Source organism: Mirounga angustirostris, unplaced genomic scaffold (genome assembly GCF_029215605.1).
Source record: "Mirounga angustirostris isolate CCGP_5_RB_7025 unplaced genomic scaffold, mMirAng1.0.hap1 SCAF_13, whole genome shotgun sequence".
Classification (NCBI taxonomy): domain Eukaryota; kingdom Metazoa; phylum Chordata; class Mammalia; order Carnivora; family Phocidae; genus Mirounga; species Mirounga angustirostris.
Window position 1 is genome coordinate 31,927,311 of NW_026991721.1, and position 18,180 is coordinate 31,945,490.

The 18,180-nt window shown below is 38.0% G+C and overlaps 2 protein-coding genes across 2 annotated transcripts in view; both read right to left on the reverse strand.

The window, feature by feature from the left end:
- The window catches only part of ANO3 (anoctamin 3), a 400,310-nt gene that overhangs the window by 112,771 nt on the left and 269,359 nt on the right, over positions 1–18,180 (reverse strand). Inside the window, exon 6 of the mRNA XM_064575888.1 lies at positions 12,178–12,336. Within this exon, the coding sequence (XP_064431958.1) occupies positions 12,178–12,336 (159 nt within the window). The remainder of the gene's footprint in view (positions 1–12,177; positions 12,337–18,180) is intronic.
- Positions 4,034–7,182, reverse strand: LOC123857288 (gem-associated protein 4-like). Its single transcript, XM_045893998.1, is given in 5 exon segments — positions 4,034–4,209; positions 4,212–4,964; positions 4,967–6,203; positions 6,206–7,008; positions 7,011–7,182. Coding segments are annotated over 5 exon segments (3,141 nt in total).

The window sequence follows — 18,180 nt, forward strand, 5'->3', positions numbered from 1 at the left end:
AATTTCTCTTTTGTTATACCTCTACTTAAAACAAAACAAAAGTAGTTTCATTTTCTCGCAGCTACTGAGCAGGGGGTTGGTGAAGGGATGGTGTTGCCAGGGAAAAAGATTACTTTCTCCCTTGGAATCAAAAGCTCCCAATCTGCCGCTATTCTGTTAGCTCTGATGAAGGCAGGCTTTTCGGAGGGAACAAAACACCCACCGCCTTCACATTTCACATTATTATTTAATTATTCCATCCCAAATTCCCAAGAAGTAGAACATTCACTCTTGAGAGAAGAGGAAATTTAAAAATTGAGTTTTTACAAAGTCACTCTCTGTGAGCTGGTGGCAGAGAGCTGAAAGAAAACAGAATGTGGTAGCTCACGAGAGTAAGTCTAAGAAGAAGACAAATTGCTCATATGATCTGGAAATGTACTTGGAACACAAACACAGTAACAGATCATCTACCTATTCATTCATATGGCTTTCCAATATGAACCACTATCTACTGATGATGTGATCATCTAGAAATTGTCCATATGAACATGTGATATAATGAGGATTTGAAACCTGCTCTCTGCCAGACTCAGTGCTTAGCTCTGGTGAATGTAAATTTAAAAACTGGGGACTTGTTCCCTAAGGGATATTCCTATTTTTCAGCTAACAAGTCGGATACTTGCTGACGTGTTCACAATTTCCTTTTCTCTGTTCTCGTATCACAAACCCTTTCTTTTCCTTCCCCTTCCGCTTCCCTCCCTCCCTTCACCCTTCTTTCCTGGATCTTCCCCATCATCATTTAAGCATCTCATATAAGAAGAAAGAAAGAGAGAAGTGAAACCTCATGAGAGCTCTTTCCCCTCTCTGGCTATTGCTCTTCATCCTCCCACACACAGGGTGCTGATGACATTTGCTGTTGCTTTTGCTTTTCCACTCCCTCGTCACTCTTCAACCCATGTCCATCTTGCTTGCACGTCCATCTCTTCAGAGAGATGATTCTCATTGCTTTCACCAAAGATTTCTACAACCTCCAATGGAACAGGCCTCCTTCTTATCTTACTGGTCTGCTCAGCAGTATTTTACCCTGTTAACCACTTTTCCCTGAGACTCTTCCTCTGCCTCTTCCACCTACCTCCAAATCCTTCAAATGTCTACTCTCTTCTCCTACCTTTTACAAGCTCACTCTTAGATTCATTTTCTTTTCTTTTCTCTAGTGGTTTCATCCTAATACATGGCTTATATTACCATCTATATTCTAAAGACTAAAGCACTTACCCTCAGTTCACACTCCTCATTGGGCTCTAACACAAATTTCAAACATTTTCTACTTGTATTTCTCAAAGGTCCCTCAATTACTAGCTTATGATCTTTATTCCCATAATTTCATCCCACTTTCTCCCCAAATTAGCTCTCTTCTTGTCAAAAGTAGTTTTCTACTGGCTCTTCCTTCTGCCAATAGTATTCTGTCCCTTTATCTTCCCATGATGGACTCCTTTTCCTTTACATCACTTTCTTTCAGATCACACATGCTAACATAACTACCTAGCCACATTCCCCATATAAGTTATTCTGTTTTAGGGGCACCTGGGTGGCTCAGTTGGTTAAGCATCTGACTCTTGATTTCGGCTCAGATCATGATCTCCATGGGTATAAGATCAAGCCCCTTGTTAGACTGCATGCTCAGCGGGGAGTCTGCCTGAGATTCTCTCCCTTCCTCTCCCTCTGCCCCTCACCCCACACGTGTGAACACGTGCTAGCTCTCTCTCTCTAAAATAAAGCTTTAAAAAAACTTTAATACATTATTCTGTTTTAATAATTGCATGGCATTCCTTATTATGCATTTTTTCTTGTCTATTTATGGCTTCTCTCTTCCCATGAGAACATTGCCCATTTTTATCTTAATTCCCATTATCCCCAGAATGTAGCATATAATAGGTACTTCATTAATGCTCCTTGAATAATAAAGAAATTGCTCAAGCCACAATCTTAAATTATCCTTGAGATCTTCCTTTCTTTTCCTATTGTAACCAAATCACCAAGTATCGACAATTTAACTTAAATATTTATCAAATCTATATCTTTCTCTCCCTCTCTAATGCCATCCATGATATCTGTGCATCCAGTCCTGCTCTTTAAATCTATCCTCTTTTGAGGATTCCAAGGTATCTTCTTAGAAAACAAATAGGGTCATGATCCTGCCCTGCTTAAAATTATTCAATAGTTTCTCATTTTTCTTAAGAAAATCATCAAAACTCTTACTCTACTAGGCATAATTATTTAGCCCTCATGATTCTTTCCATACTCATCTAGTACCCTTTTATTCTGGTACTAAAAAATGCCAGTGTCCTTCCTCTCACTACCGTCATGATATTCAATTGATTCCTATTATGATGGGATTTGTCATTAATAGATTAAGAGATCCCCAGGTGATTAGAATGTGCAGTCAGTACTGAAAACCACATCTAGCCCTTTTATTTGACTTATTTTAGGTACTATCCATTTTCAAACTTTAATTCAAAGTTTATTTCTTTAATTTCACTTCTTCCCTTCCTCTAGTCTTCCCTCACCCTCCAGACTAGATCACTGCCCTTGATATAAATCATTCTAGCATCATTTATTTTTCTTTTAGGTCACTTATCACAGTTTGAAATTATGAAAGACTGACTCCTATGTAGTGTAAATTCAGTGAAGGCAGGGATGAGGTCTACTTTACTCATTGGATCCCCAATAGCTTGAGTAGTACCTGTTAAGATTATTTGCTGAATTAATAAATAATTGGAGATATGTAAGCAAAATAACTACCAATATTATAATAGGATATATGTATAAATTGCTCTGGGAACAGATGAGGAAATGATTAATTGTATGGAGGAGAAATCATGGGGAAATAAAATCTTATCACAAGACTGAGTTCATAAGACTTTGGTAATAAGTACTTATTGGTTGAATTAGTCCAGTGATCTGGGTATTCTGGGTTAAAATTCCCAGAAGAGACATAAAAAGGGAAACACAATTAAAGGAGTCAATAGAAATTGAGACCAAAATTCAACTTGCCCAATTCTATAACACTAGACACAGTATGTGACTAAATCCTTACCTTATAAAGAATTAAGGCACTGTACTGTTATTTTATATATATTTAAAAAGTGTTAATAAATATAAATACATCAATTTGCTAGGGCCACCTCATTATAATTCAGTATTTCCTAATGTGTGTTTCTTAGAAGACTAATCACAGGAGCTCTCCTGTGGAAAAAAAGAGGGGTGGGACTCCAATATCATATGTAAGTACCCGTGAGCACTTTATTCCACTGATAACATTTCCTAGCAAATTATCTAGATATTTAATCAAAGAAATCATCAACATTTTTTCACCTTGTCTGTCTCATTTTTTAGAAAAGTAGCTGAATCACACTTGTAGTAATTTAGGGGCCCCTCAAATACTTAATTTAAAATTTTTCTCTGAATAAGGGAATGGCTAATTAAATCCCCAAGTTGTAATACTATACACCTCATAAAAAAGATGAGTTGGATCAAAATATAATGACAATTTAAGATATTCATAATGTATTATTAAATGACAGATTTGAGTAGTAGAATAGTATGTATAAAATGACTGCTTTTTTCTAAAAAATTTGTACATATTTATATATACTAGAAAATATCTTGAGGGACACCTAGCAGAATAAAATCAAGGTATTAACAGGGCTATTAATAAAGAAAAGGACATGATTTGGGAGACAGTAGATGTAAATTTTGACTTCTTATTTTGTACATTTTTATACTTTAAATTTTTCACATTAGATTTTTTACTTTCTGTAATGTGATAAATACATGTTTAATGTGTGTGTGGTTTTTTTTTTTTTGAAACTCAAATGAGAATTTTATAATTTATATGTTACAAACACCTAAGAAACTATTTTCTTTACAGTTATTGCCATATACTTTTTTAGCTTGTGTACAATTTCACATAACTGAAAAGCTTGTGTTTCTCAGCTCAAGCCCCTATAGACTCCACTAAGTCGGGGCCCAGCCGTTCTCTGAAGTACGAAGATCAGAAGTTGCTGATCTGCAGCAGGGTTTGATGCCATTCCTCAGGGCTAATGTTCTCAGTGATGGACTTCATGAAGCACTGCTCATTTACCTTCTGGAGCAAGGAGCTACCAGAAGGGTTGGCCTTGCTCAGGGTTTCGTAGCAGGTGAGGATTTCCAAGGCCAAAACATAGAGTGGTGGAGCATGGCCATAATGTGCAGAACATGACAGAATACCTGGGTGTAAAAAAACAGGGTCTCCTGGGTCAGGTCCTGTTCTTGAGCCCAAGGGCCAACTGACTGTATCAACCTAACGGAGTCCAGGAGATTGGTCAGACTATTACAGAGAAGTTTGACTACATGTCTCCAGCCTTCCATAGAAAGCCAATTACAACAACTCTGGCTGCAGAGAAACTGGAAAGCTCTCAGGAAGAGTATGGAGAGCTGGAGCTCCTGGGCAAAGGGCTTCAGGTTGAGCAGAGGAACAAACTGAATATATTCCAGGCTATACGGGATGTGCAGGAGTTGTTTCTCCAACAGTCTCCTGGTCAACTGGTAAAGGTACTGCCACTCTTGGGGGCTGCACCAAGGCATAACTTGTACCAGGGCCACCAGAAAGCCCTTGCTGAACAATCTGACCTCCTTAGGGTTGCCCACATCTACCACTAAGAGGGACAGCATCTGCTCAGAGATGCTGCTGGAGATGTAGCAGCACTCCATCCAGGCAAGAAGCCTTGTGCCTGGACTGTACCCAGAGTGGGCTTGGGAGGTCCACTCATCCTCAAAAAGCTTACAGATCTCAAAAAGCATGGCTGGCAGCTCACACTTGAAGTGGCCCTCAAAGAGGTTCTTCATTCTCAGGTGCACCATCCAGTCAAGCTGCTCCAGCTTCCAGTGGAGCCAAGACAGGGACTTGATCCAGGTGTCTGGGGAGAAGGTCTCAGCATTAGCAATATAATCTTACAGAGGATCTCCAGGATATGGATCACCAGATCCTTCCCATCCAAAGAGAGGCACCGTTTCTCCTTGGGGAGCTGCCAGTATTTGCTGAAGCAATCCAGGAGCTGGCACAAGCTGAAGATGAGGGGGAACGGAGAGCAGGTCTGGAGCCAGTATTCCTTTAAACACGCATTTGCTTCAAGAGTCTGGATGAAGATCTTCAAACCGAGGTCCACCTCTTTGACATCTAGCATCAAGAAAGGCAGGATGAACTCCTTTAGCACCTCATCTGGCCCAAGAAGAACAGCAACTGGGATACCTCGGGGCTTCACAGGATTCATTAGGCAGCCCAGGAGCTCCAAAAATTGCTTTTCTTCCTTGGGTGTAGAGAACTTTGTCCAGACGGTTTCTTTGAGGCATGACACCACAAAAGTAGTGGATGGATCTGGACCCTGCTCTTCCATGAACCTAAGGGTGGGGAAGGCAGTGAGAATCTGAGCCAGGAACTTGTGAGTGCTAAGACTGACCACAGCCATGCTGCACATTTTCTTCACAGTGATCTCCGGGTGTAATATTACCAGGCGGGCCACAGAAACCACAGCTTTAGCTAAGCCCTGTTCAGAGGCACTCTGTGTGAGCTGGTTAAAAGTTGTATTGAGGTCCTCCTGAAACCCGTTCAAGTAAGCCATCAACTTCTCAGAGAGACCCTTCTGCCCCCAGGAGAGCAGGGTGCCTGAGAGGACTTTATTTTTATCAGGCAGCGAGAGGTCTGCATAGCAGTCTAGAATCAAGCTGATCACTTGTCTGATCTGAGATTCCGGGATGGCTCTGTCTGTCATGGTAACTTCCATCACTGTTTCCAGCAGCTTTAACACCAAGTCTGGCTCTCGGAAAAGGGCCCAGTTATTAACCAGGCAGGCTAGCCACTCGTCTGAGAAGGCCCACTTCTCAGAAGCAAAAATGTAGCACATTTCCATGTGCCGATCCATCTTCTGCTCAATAATGGCCACGGCAATTGAGGCGGTGATGTCCTTCTCAAAGCCCTTGTTCTTTAGCACCTTGGTGGTTTTCCTCAGGAAGTCCCCAACATACTCTGCCAGCTCCGAGACCACCTGCCTCTCCTCCTTGGACAAGCTGGTAGAATCCAGGTAGAGCTTCAAGTTCTGGCTGAAGGACATCAGGTTGTCACACAGCCAGTAGCTGTCATAATTTGTCCCTTGGCTGCTGGTGAGCATGGCCTGCAGCTCCTCCCCCCCCACTCCCGCAGCAGACTGCACATGAACTCAAACCCGATGAAAATCGTCTTGCTTGGAAGCTTGGCCAGGGAGGTCAGGCTGATGTCCCATTTGGCCTCCTTTACCTTCTCTGCCAGTGCTTGTCGGTGATATGGGTTCTGGGTGTCCGAATTCCACACAGAGATCACCGTGGCCAGTGTGTCCAGATACATGGTTGCAGATACTTCCTGGGGGTCGTCCTCCATCAGGGCAAACACCGTCAGCATGTCTGCCAAGTTGGCTAATGCACCGCACTTCATTCCTGGGCACGGGATTCTATTTGGGATTTGCTTCAGCCCCGTGAGCAGCATGGCCAACAGGGGCATAGTGGGACACACATCTGGGTCTGACTTAAACCTCTTTGGAGGGTGGGAGAACTCATCTGAGGAGGACAAATACTTGTGGGCCATTGTTCTAAACTGGGAGAGCAGGGGGTCCTGCTGATTGCCTTTGTGCTTCATCGTGTCCCACGAGACACTGAGGAAAAAGGCCACATCCGTTGAAGACGTGTCAACAGACATGCGCTCCAAAAAGCGCGCTAGTTCTGCACGGCAGATAGTGGCGGGCAGGGCCATCAGGAGCTGGATGAAGAGTCCAGAAGCTTCCAGCGACTTGAGCAGCTCAAAAAGGACCGTGTGATTGATGGCAGGGATCATGTTGCCTACTGAGAAGAACACATCTTCCTGCCACCGAGTGTCAGCGTCTGAAGGGGTGGCGGGGTAGGGCTGAAGAACCTTGGCCCAGATGATGATCAGAGCTTTCTTCTTCCAGGCAAAGGGCTGGCAGCTGCTGTGGCAGAGATCTCCCTTAGGGCCTCCACAATGGGCTGCCCAATGCGTTCCCAGTCAGACTTTTTCAATTCCGTCAGCGCTTTGGGGTGGAACAGCTGTTCTGCGAGCAAAAAGACCCCATGCAGAATAGTCATTTCCTCACAGATATTCACGGGTTCTAGGTCCATGGCGGCGATGCTGGGGGCCTAATGTGTGTTTTTTTTTTTTTTTTTTTTAAGATTTTATTTATTTATTTGAGAGAGAGAATGAGAGACAGAGAGCACGAGAGGGAAGAGGGTCAGAGGGAGAAGCAGACTCCCTGCTGAGCAGGGAGCCCGATGCGGGACTCGATCCCGGGACTCCAGGATCATGACCTCCTAATGTGTGTTTTTTAAGACCTTAGAGGTTTAACTGAAACAGCAAGAGGTTTTTTTTGTTTTGATAAAAGGTGTATGAAAGATACGCTTTTATCTCCTTTCTATTTATCTCCTCTCTATTTTTCTAATGAGCATTGATAGTTTTATTGTTTCACTAGAAAAAATAACATTCTTTAAAAGAGCACTTTTAAAAAAGCATTCAAGGAAAAAAAGTTGTCAGGGATAAAGAAGGGCACCACATAATGATAAAGGAGCCAATTCTCCAAGAAGACATAATAATCTTTAATGTGTATGCACCTAATAAGAATGTCAAACTGTGTGAGGCAAAAACTGATAGAACTGCAAGAAGAAACAAATGAATCCACTATCACAGATGGAGACTTCAACACTCCTCTATCAGAAATAGACAGACCCAACGGACAGAAAGCCGGTAAGGAAATAGTTGAACTCAACAACACCATTGATCAAGTAGATATAATTGACATCTATAAATTACTTCATTTACAGCAGAATACACATTTTTCTAAAATTCACATGGATGGGGGCGCCTGGGTGGCTCAGTTGTTAAGCGACTGCCTTCGGCTCAGGTCGTGATCCCAGGGTCCTGGGATCGAGCCCCGCATCGGGCTCCCTGCTCGGCGGGAAGCCTGCTTCTCCCTCTCCCACTCCCCTTGCTTGTGTTCCCTCTCTCGCTGTGTCTCTCTCTGTCAAATAAATAAATAAATAAAATCTTAAAAAAAAACAAAAAAAAACCGTGCCCTTTAAAAAAAAAATTCACATGGATGATTCAAGAAGATAGATTATATTCTGGGCCATAAAACACATCTTAACAAATTTAAAGGAATAGAAATCATATTACAATGTCTGCTCTCAGACCACAGTGCAATTAAACTAGAAGTCAATTACAGAAAGATAACTGGAAAATCTCAAAATATGTGTAGATTAATAACACACTTCCAAATGACACATAGGGCAAAGATGAAATCTCCAGAGAAAAAAATATTTTTGTACTATGTGAAAGTGAAGACACAACTTACAAAAATTTAAACTATTTAAACTTTAAATACAGTGAAAGCTGTGCTTAGGGGTAAATTTATAGCATTGACTGCATGTATTAAAAAAAGAAGAAAGATTTAAAGTCAATCTCAGTTTCTACCTTAAGAAACTAGAAAAAAAAGAGCAAATTAAATTCAAAATAAGTAGAAGAACAAGAATTAGAACATACTATAACATTATGTCAACAATACTTCAATAAAAAAAGATTTGGTGCATAAACCAGTAAAATTGAAAATAGAAAAAGACAACAGAAAAATTGATGAAACTTTCTGTTCTCTGAATAGATCAATAAATCAATAAGCCTCTAGATAGCCTACTAAGAAAAACAGAGAGAATACACAAATTACCAGTATCAGAAATGAAAGAGGGGACTTGACTATAGATCCCATGGAAATTAAAAGGTTAATAAAGGAATACTATGGTTAATTCTATGCTAACATATGATAACTTAGATGAAATGGGCCAGTTTCTTTAAAGACACAATCTGCCAAAACTCACATACAAAACGTACACAATCTGAATGGGTCTATATCTATTAAAGAAACTGAATCATTAATTAATAACTTTCCAAAAAAAAGCACCACTCCCAGATAGGTATACCGATGGTTTCTACCAAACATTTAAGAAAGAAATTGTGCCACTTTTCTATAATGTCTTTCAGAGCATAGAAGTGGAGGGGAAACTTCTTAACTCATCTATGAGGCCAGCACTACGCTATTACCAAAATCATACAAAGGCACTCCAAGAAAAACAAAAACAAAAACAAAAACCACAGACCAGTATCTGTCATGAACAAACATGCTAAAAATTTTAACAAAATATTAGGAAATAGAATTTAACAATGTATAAAAAGAATTATATACCACAACCAGTTGGGATCTGTGTTAAGTATGACAGGCTGTTTCAACATTTGAAAATCAACTGATGTGATCCATCATATCAATAGGCTGAAAAGGAAAAATCATATGATCATATTAATAGATGCATAAAAAGCACTTGACAAAATCCAACACCCATTCATGATTAAAAACTCTAAGTAAACTAGCAGTAGAGTTGAACTTCCTCAACTTGATACAGAATAGTTACAAAACACCTACAGCTAACATACTTAATGGTAAGAAACTAGAAGCTTTCTTACTAAGATCAGGAACCGCTCCTTTTCAACATTATACTGGAAGCACTGGCAAATACAGTGTGGTATAAAAAGAACAAAAATGGTACACAGATTGGGGAGGAATAAAGAAAACTCTTTTGTTCTCAGATTATATGGTCAGATGACATAGAATGTAAAAATTTCAAACAAATCAACAATAACAACAAAAACAAATCCTGTAACCTAATAAACAATTACAACAGGATTTTTTAAGATGAAAGGTTAATATACAAAAGTTAATTGCTTTCTTTCAGCAATGAACAGTGGAATTTGAAATTAAGAACATAGTACAATTTACATTAGCACCACAAAGATCTAATTACTTAGGTATAAGTCTAAGAAAATCTGTACAAGATCCATATGAGGACAACTACAAAATTCTACTTAATGAGATCAAAGAAGAACCAAATAAATGGAGAGAGATTTCATGTTCATGGATAGGAAGACTCAATATTGTCAAGATGTCAGTTCTTCTCAACTTGATCTGTAGATTTAGTGCAATGCCAATCAAAATTTCAACAAGTTATTTTGTGGATACTGACAAAGATTATGGAGAAGAAAAAGACACAAAATAGCCAATATGATTTTGAAGGAGAAGAACAAATTTGGAGGATTGGCATTACCCGACTTCAACACTTACTATAAAGCTGCAGTAGTGGTATTAGTGAATAAATAGACAAGTAGATAAATGGAACAGAATAGTGAGCCTAGAAATAGACCCACATAAATATCAACTTGACTTATGAAAGTCAACTGATCTTTTGTAAAGGATCAAAGGTCAAACAATGGAGCAAAAACAGTTTTTTAAACACATGATGCTGGAACAACTGGACATCCACATGTAAAAACTAACTAAATAAAGCTAGACACAGACCTTACACCCTTCATGATAATTAGCTAAAAATAGATCAAGATCTAAATGTAAAACACAAAACTATACAACTCTCAAAAGACAAAATAAGAGATAATTTATATGACTTGAGGGTGCTTTTAAAAATATAACACCAAGAGTACAGTCCATGAAAAAAGTTGATAAGCTGGACTTGCTTAAAATTAAAAACTTCTGATCTGTGAGAGACAGTGTCAAAAGAAATGAGAAAACAAGCAACAGACTGAAAGGAAATATTTGCAAAAAACACATCTGATAAAGAACTGTTATTTCAAAATATACAAAGAATTCTTAAAACTCAACAATAAGAAAACAAACAACTCAAGGGCCTTAACAGAAACCCCACCAAACAAAATATATAGACGGCAAATAAGCACATGAAAAGATGCTGTACATCATGTGTCAGGAAAATGCAAATTAAAAAATGAGCTACCTCTATCCACCTACTAGAATGGCCAATATCCAGAATACTGGCAACAGCAAGTGCTGGTGAGGAATTGGAGCAATGGGAACTCTCATTCATTCCTAGTGGGATTTCAAAATGGTATAGCCATTTGGGAAGACAGTTTGAAGGTTTCTTACAAAAATGAACATACTCTTACCACATGATCCAGCAATTCACTCCCTGGTATTTACCCAAAGAAGTCAAAAACTTATGTCCACACAAAAACCTGCACAAGGATGTTTAAAGCAGCCTTATTCATAACTATCAAAACCTGGAAGCCACAAAGATGTCCTTCAGTAGGTAAGTGAATAAACAAACTGTGGTACATCTAGATAATGAAATAGTATTCAGCACTAAAATGAAATTATCTATAAAGCCATGAAAAGACATGGAGCAACCTTAAGTGCATATAACTCAGTGAAAGACGTCAAGCCTGAAAAGGCTACAAATTGTACGATTCCACTATACGACATTCTGGAAAAGGTAAAACTATGGAGACAGTAAGAAGATCAGTGGTTGCCAGGAGTTGAGGGTGGCAGAGAGATGCACAGGCAGAACACATAGGATTTTTAGGGCAGTGAAAATACTTGCATGATACCATAGGGTAGATACATCTTATTCGTGTTATTGTACATTTGCCCAAACCCATATCATGTACAACATCAAGAGTGAACACTACTGAACTCTGGATGATAATAATGAGTCCATGTAGGTTCATTAATTGTAACAAAGGTACCATTCTGGTACAGAGATGTTGATAATGGGAGATAATATGTGGGGGCAGGAGCTATATGGGAAATCTCTCTATCTTCTTCTCAGTTTTGCCATGATCCTAAAACAGCCCTAAAAAATAAGGTTTGAAAAAAAAAATAAAATCTTTAGGAAAAAAAAGGATTGAGAAGGAACTCATTTATAGTTCCAATATTGAAACCCGACATTAACGACTTGGCACTCTTTTCTTTCAGCATTTTTCTTTTCGTAGGTTTTGTACTTTATATAGGTATAATCATTTCTTCTTCAATTTGTGAAATTGTAAAAATAGTTATGCCCTTTGAAAAATATTTAAATTTACGGAAATGTATAAGTAAAAAATGAATACACATTTAAGTGGGACTGTATGTACGTATTTCTTTTACATTTGGGAGAAAATAACTATACATTTTATAGAGACGTATGCTATATACACTTCCCATGCTAAAACATAAGAGATTATATCCCTTCTAGCCCATTACACCACATAACTAGTGTTATTAAAGCACCTACCTCCTTTTCCAACATCAGGCCTTCTGCTCTGAGGTTCTTTTCAAATGTGTTTCTTTTGTCATATTGTATATTTGACTTCCTGTAAACCAGGATGTAATCAATCCGTTTTTTGCCATCTTTGAATAGAAGTCCACTGGATGCTATGTAATTCATGTCATTCTGCAAATAGAGCAATGGTTGTTAATAGTGTAGGTTAGACAAGCACATACATTTTGGTTTCAGTCACTTTGGTTTGGATACTGGCAATCCAATAGCAAAAAAAAATTGCATTGTTTTACATTCCAGTTATGAGATATGGAAAGATGATTAAAGAAAGTTTGCAATCTATAATAGGAGTCAAGCTAGCAAGTAATGCTCCAGAATTTGAAATTAGGCAGTCTGATACCAGAAACTGGTTCTCTGATATTGGCATCAAAATGTGTATGTTTTATTCAATAAGGCCCTATAAAAATAATATCGGCTAGCATATGTTGAGTATTTATTCAGCATCAGGCTCAGACATAAGTGCCTTACATGTTTGATCTTATTTAATACTTACAACTCCCATTTCAAAAATAAAGGCACGAAGGCTTAACATAAGTACTGAAGCCAACATTGCTTCCAATATTAAATAATACTCAGAATAGATAATATTTTCTAAACCTATGTTCAGCAACACTAAATCAAACAATAATTCCTGAGCTGCTTGCTCTAAGAAATACTTGTTCACAGGATATAAAACTGTGAGCCAACTAAAACAGCTTATTTACCAAGACTAATCAATTGCTCATCAAGATTGCTTTAAGGCCCTTCACCCTGCTGTGACCATCCATCCAAGCTATTTTTTTATAGACTGGCCAATTTTCCACCAAATTCCTGCCTTGCAAGACTTATCTGGCCTGACAGCTGAGACACCTGAGTGATCCTCCACATTATAAATGACATCATGTAACTCCTCTCCTGGAGACCCTCCACTACTAGCCCACTTTTCCCAGTCTATTTTCCTCAGCACTTACTAACTTCTACCATGTTATATAATACTAAAAAAAATTATTCTTTTGTTTACTGTCTGCCTTATCCTACTAGAACAAAGACTGTACCAAGGTAAGGGCTTTTTATTGTTTTGTCTCCGAGTATTCCAGACATCTAACCCACAATCAGATACATAGTAGGCATCAATAAATATTTGTGGGAGGAAGAAAGGAAGGAAGGCAATATCCATAATCCTGTGTATCTAGGTAAGGCTGACCTCAAGGATATAAGGCCAAGAAGAAATTGTGTTTTCATTTCTCATCCTCTCCTCTCCAATATTTAAATTTTTTTTTTTAAGATTTTATTTATTTATTTGCGAGAGAGACAATGAGAGACAGAGAGCATGAGAGGGAGGAGAGTCAGAGGGAGAAGCAGACTCCCCGCCGAGCAGGGAGCCCGATGCGGGACTCAATCCCGGGACTCTAGGATCATGACCTGAGCCGAAGGCAGTCGCTTAACCAACTGAGCCACCCAGGCGCCCCTCTCCTCTCCAATATTTAAAACAAATAAAATTATAACAGGTTAAGATAAATAATCACAAAATTATAGCAGAACTGCGATAGCCATGGTGTGTCCTTTGTTTTATACCTATGACCCATGGCCTCCAGACATCTCCCTACTAATTTAAAGTATACTTTAAATTGCTTAAAGTATACCACCCACTCCAGTCCATTATTAAGGGTCATCTGAGTCTTATGGTACTAATAATATATTTAATCCCAGGTGAAGGCAAAAGTCCTTAAGTGAGAAGACCTAGAAGTAAATGATTGGTTGGTAGGAAAAATATAAGAAAATAAGATAGTTTTTAATTGATTTTATGTGCTTTTCATATTTTAAGAGCAGAGTGGACTGAAAGTGGAACCCTGTCAGTTCCTGTTACCAATTGTTCTAAGTCTAAGCAAAAACAAATGTTCAACTCTCCCATAGAAACAACTGCCTTCCTATCAAATAAAATCAACATTTTTTGGTTTTTACAATAAGTGACCTTGGGCATTTTTCACAGTTTTTATTTGAGTAAATGTGTCCACAATCAAACTATATTAACTAGAATTCTAATTTATTATCTAATTATTCTATGAATTCTAAAGTATTAATGATGAGTTTTACTGGGCAAAATGAAAAATAGTTATCAAAATGGTAATAGAGAAGCATGGAGAAATTTGGAAATCTCTTCTGAATTATGTTTAAAACATGTTGTATAGGGGTGCCTGGGTGGCTTAGTCGTTTAAGCCTCTGACTCTTCATTTCAGCTCAGGTCATGATCTCAGGGTCTTGAGATCAAGCCCCGCATTGGGCTCCACGCTCAGCAGGGCGTTTGTTTGAGATTTTCTCTCTCTTCCTCTCCTTCTGTCCCTGCCCCCTGTGCTCCTTCTCTTCCCCACTCTAAAAAATAAGTAAATAAATAAATCTTATAAAAAATTGTATAGATTCTGTATAATTTTAAGGTTACGAGTATTATATTTTATTTTAATACATATATGGCAACCCTTAACCAAGATATTGATTAACCATATTCAAACCTTAAAAAGCAGAACTGGCAGGAAATTCATTACATATATCATTGTATCTAGACACCAAAAAAACAACTTCTTTAATTCTTTGATATAATAATGGTTGTTTGAACAAGAAATCAAGACTCATCTCTTAAATTACCTGGGAATAGTGAAATGCTTTTCAATTACAATATAGATGCATTTAATTTAGAAACAATTTTCATGTTTATTATTCCCAGAAGACAGAATAAAACTAGTTTTGCTCAGAGTAGCTGGGATGCTGATCATCCATCCGGTACCTTATCTTTTAACAGTTTTGAAAACAACCTATTTAACGCATTACAAACCACAAAGCTCAGGCACTTTCAGAAAAGCTGGGCTTTCTGAAGAATGTCTCAACAATGTGCATGTTATGGCTCATGTTGAGAAAGAATCCTTTGCAAAGATTTTAGCACATTTTCAAATAGCAACAGAAGTCTGCCTATTTGCATGAAAACACATTTTAGGGTATTTTTCAAATAAAATTATGGTAGTAACTGCCTGTTTGTGAGATGCGTATTTTTTCCAGTATTTGTTCTTTTCAAGCTAACAAGCACTTATTGAACACTTAATGCATGCTAGGTACTGTGTTAAACTTGAGAAATAAAAATAAGAGGACACAGAAGACTTTCAGGGATTTTAGTGTATATCTGGAGTGGTAGGCATGTAGATGTTTAGTTACAATGCTATCGAATATGTGCAGGAATAGAGGCCTGAGCCATGGTGTTGAAGAATATCAGGGTGTATGAGAGGAAGACGGATTAACAGGTGCTAGGAGCCACTAAGTCATGTTATCGTGGTGAATTTATCATGGTCCTCTGTCAGACAGATATGAAATTAGGTCAGGTCATTAATCTGCAAGTGATTGCTGACTGATTACATGGTAACCATACTTTTGAGTTAGTATAATGCAGTATGACATGCTGGTTAAGGTACTGATATCTGTATCAGATAGACTGGGGTTTTAATTAATTGTGTTCCTAGACCTGTACCTTAATCTCACTGCTTGGCTTCAATTCCCACAGCTTTTAAGGGAAGATAACAGTATTACCAAATTATAAGATTATTGTTATGACTAAATGAGTTAATGCACACAGACTACTCTCAATGTCGTCTGACCTTTTGAGATAAAAAAAGTCAGCTATTATCACAAAAAATAAGGTAAAATATGTATGCAATATATTAACTTGTTTTGGGATTTGTCTTGTTCTCTAATTACCCAAATGACTCCTTTTGTTTTTTTGGAAAATTATCTTCTTCAGGACAAAAACAGATGGAAACATAGATAAGTAATCCAAAGGATGTTGGTGTGGATATGGAATCAGAGCAAAGGAAAACAGGTATCCTTTACATATACTTGCAAAACATTTTTTATAAAAAAATAAAAAGTCTAATAAACAAATGCATAACAATGAATTATTATAAGACAAACACCTGTATAATTACTACCTAAGTCAAGAAACAGAACCCCCTCAACTGCTTCAGAAGCCCCCTTATATCATCTTTCTCAGTTGTGATGCCCTCCCTCCACGTCCTTTCCCCACAAGGCAATCATAATCCTATTGTTTATGGAACTACTTTCTTGCTTTTCCTTAGTTTTATTACCAAGGGACATATCCTTAAACATTATATTTTAGTTCTGCCTGTTTTCAAACTTTGTGTAAATGCAAATATACAATGAATAAACTTTTGTGTCTGGCTTCTTTCCTGTTAACATTATGGGTGTGAAATCCATCCCTAATTTCCAGGTATTTGTAGTTCAATTTTTTTCACTGTTACATTATTGTATAAATACAACAAAACTTATTTATGCTTTCTACTAACAATGGTTATTTGGGCTGTTTCCAGTCTTGGCTATTAAAAATAAAGCTATAATAAACATTTATGTGTGTATCTTGCAGTACACACGTGCATACATTTCTAACAGTATGTACCTAGGAGAAAAACTGCTGATTCACAGGAAAAACTTGCTTTCAACCTTAGCAGTATGCCAATCTTTACTCAGAATGGAGCCCATTTTGTACAGGATCTAATGCAATTTCTGGTGTCTTTTAAGATTTCATGGAACATGGCTCTGTACAGATGGAATCTTCTTGCTTACTAAGTCCTGGTCTATGCTTAAAAATGGACTTGTTTTGCAAAAACAAACAAACAAAAAAAACCCACAAAAAAAAACAAAAAACAAAAAAAATGGACTTGTTTTGCTATACTATGTGGCATGAAAGCTAGAGTATGCATGGGTTTCAAGTGCTGTCAATATCTATTCCCAGGCAATAGTCCTTTTATCTAAATTTTGCTATTCAAAATGCAACCAATTATTGCCATGCCCTTTTCCTGGGTATTTCTGTTTCTGTTTGGATTTAGAGAGAGAGAGGCAGAGGTGGGGCAAGGCGGAAGGAGCAGGCATGACTCTGCCTTGCTCAGAAGACTGCTGTTGTTGAGAAGGGCCGCGGATGCTTAGTTTCCTTGGCTGTGTGGCCCCTAGAGCCCAACGTTGAGGACCAATGATGGGCCAGGCTAGCCCAACTCTCCACTGTAACTTGGGTAGCCGTTAGGCTGGTTTCAGTTCTTAAGGCCAAGTGTCTGTGCTTCATGCTTGTGTTTCTTAATTTTTTCCTACCAAAGCTTCAAATAATGAAAATCTTTTTCATTAGTTTTTAGCAGCAGTGTTTGTTTTTGTGTTTCTGTATCTTTTTTTGGCAATCATTTATGGAAAATTGGGAAATGACAGTCTAGATGTTGGTAGTCTGATGCCATGCTTTACTCAAAAGTTCTAGCTTTATGCGCCTTAATAAGAGAAAAATCCAAACAGCCTTGGTATGTAACTATAATTTATTTCATATTTAAAACCATTCCTTACACTACCTCTTGGTGTTGACCCTACCTGTCATAGAGGGGGGAAAAAAGGTTTTAATATTTTTTTCATTTCAGACAAATGAGAAACAGTTTTGTCAAGAAAGTCACATATTTACAACAATAAAAGCAATCCTTGTTCAAATAAACTAACAGAAAATACACCATGCACTGTGGTTCAGGAGAAATCCTGTACATGAGTAGAAATTTACTAAGTGATGCTGAGTTAACAAAAATCCTGTTTTTTCTGTCATAGAAATTTTTTATTTTAAAATGGTACTTACAGGAGAAGATTGTTTTAATTTTCTAAGTGTCCTCAGGGATAAAAAATGTATTAATACATACATATTTTAACACACCTAGCTTAACTAAAAATATATCAGAAATGTAACTATTATGCAAATTTCCCTATGCAAATCATCTTTAATCATGAGTCTTAGGAATCCCAAAAAATCAGACTTCAGTACTATCCAGGCGTGGCTTTCACTGTGGAGAAGACCCTGGCCAGGCTTATTCCTTCCTTAACGGAAAGTCAACCCTACCTCTAGTCCACATCGTCTTTAGAAATACAAATATTCTCTAAATCTGTAACTCTGGTACTCTTATC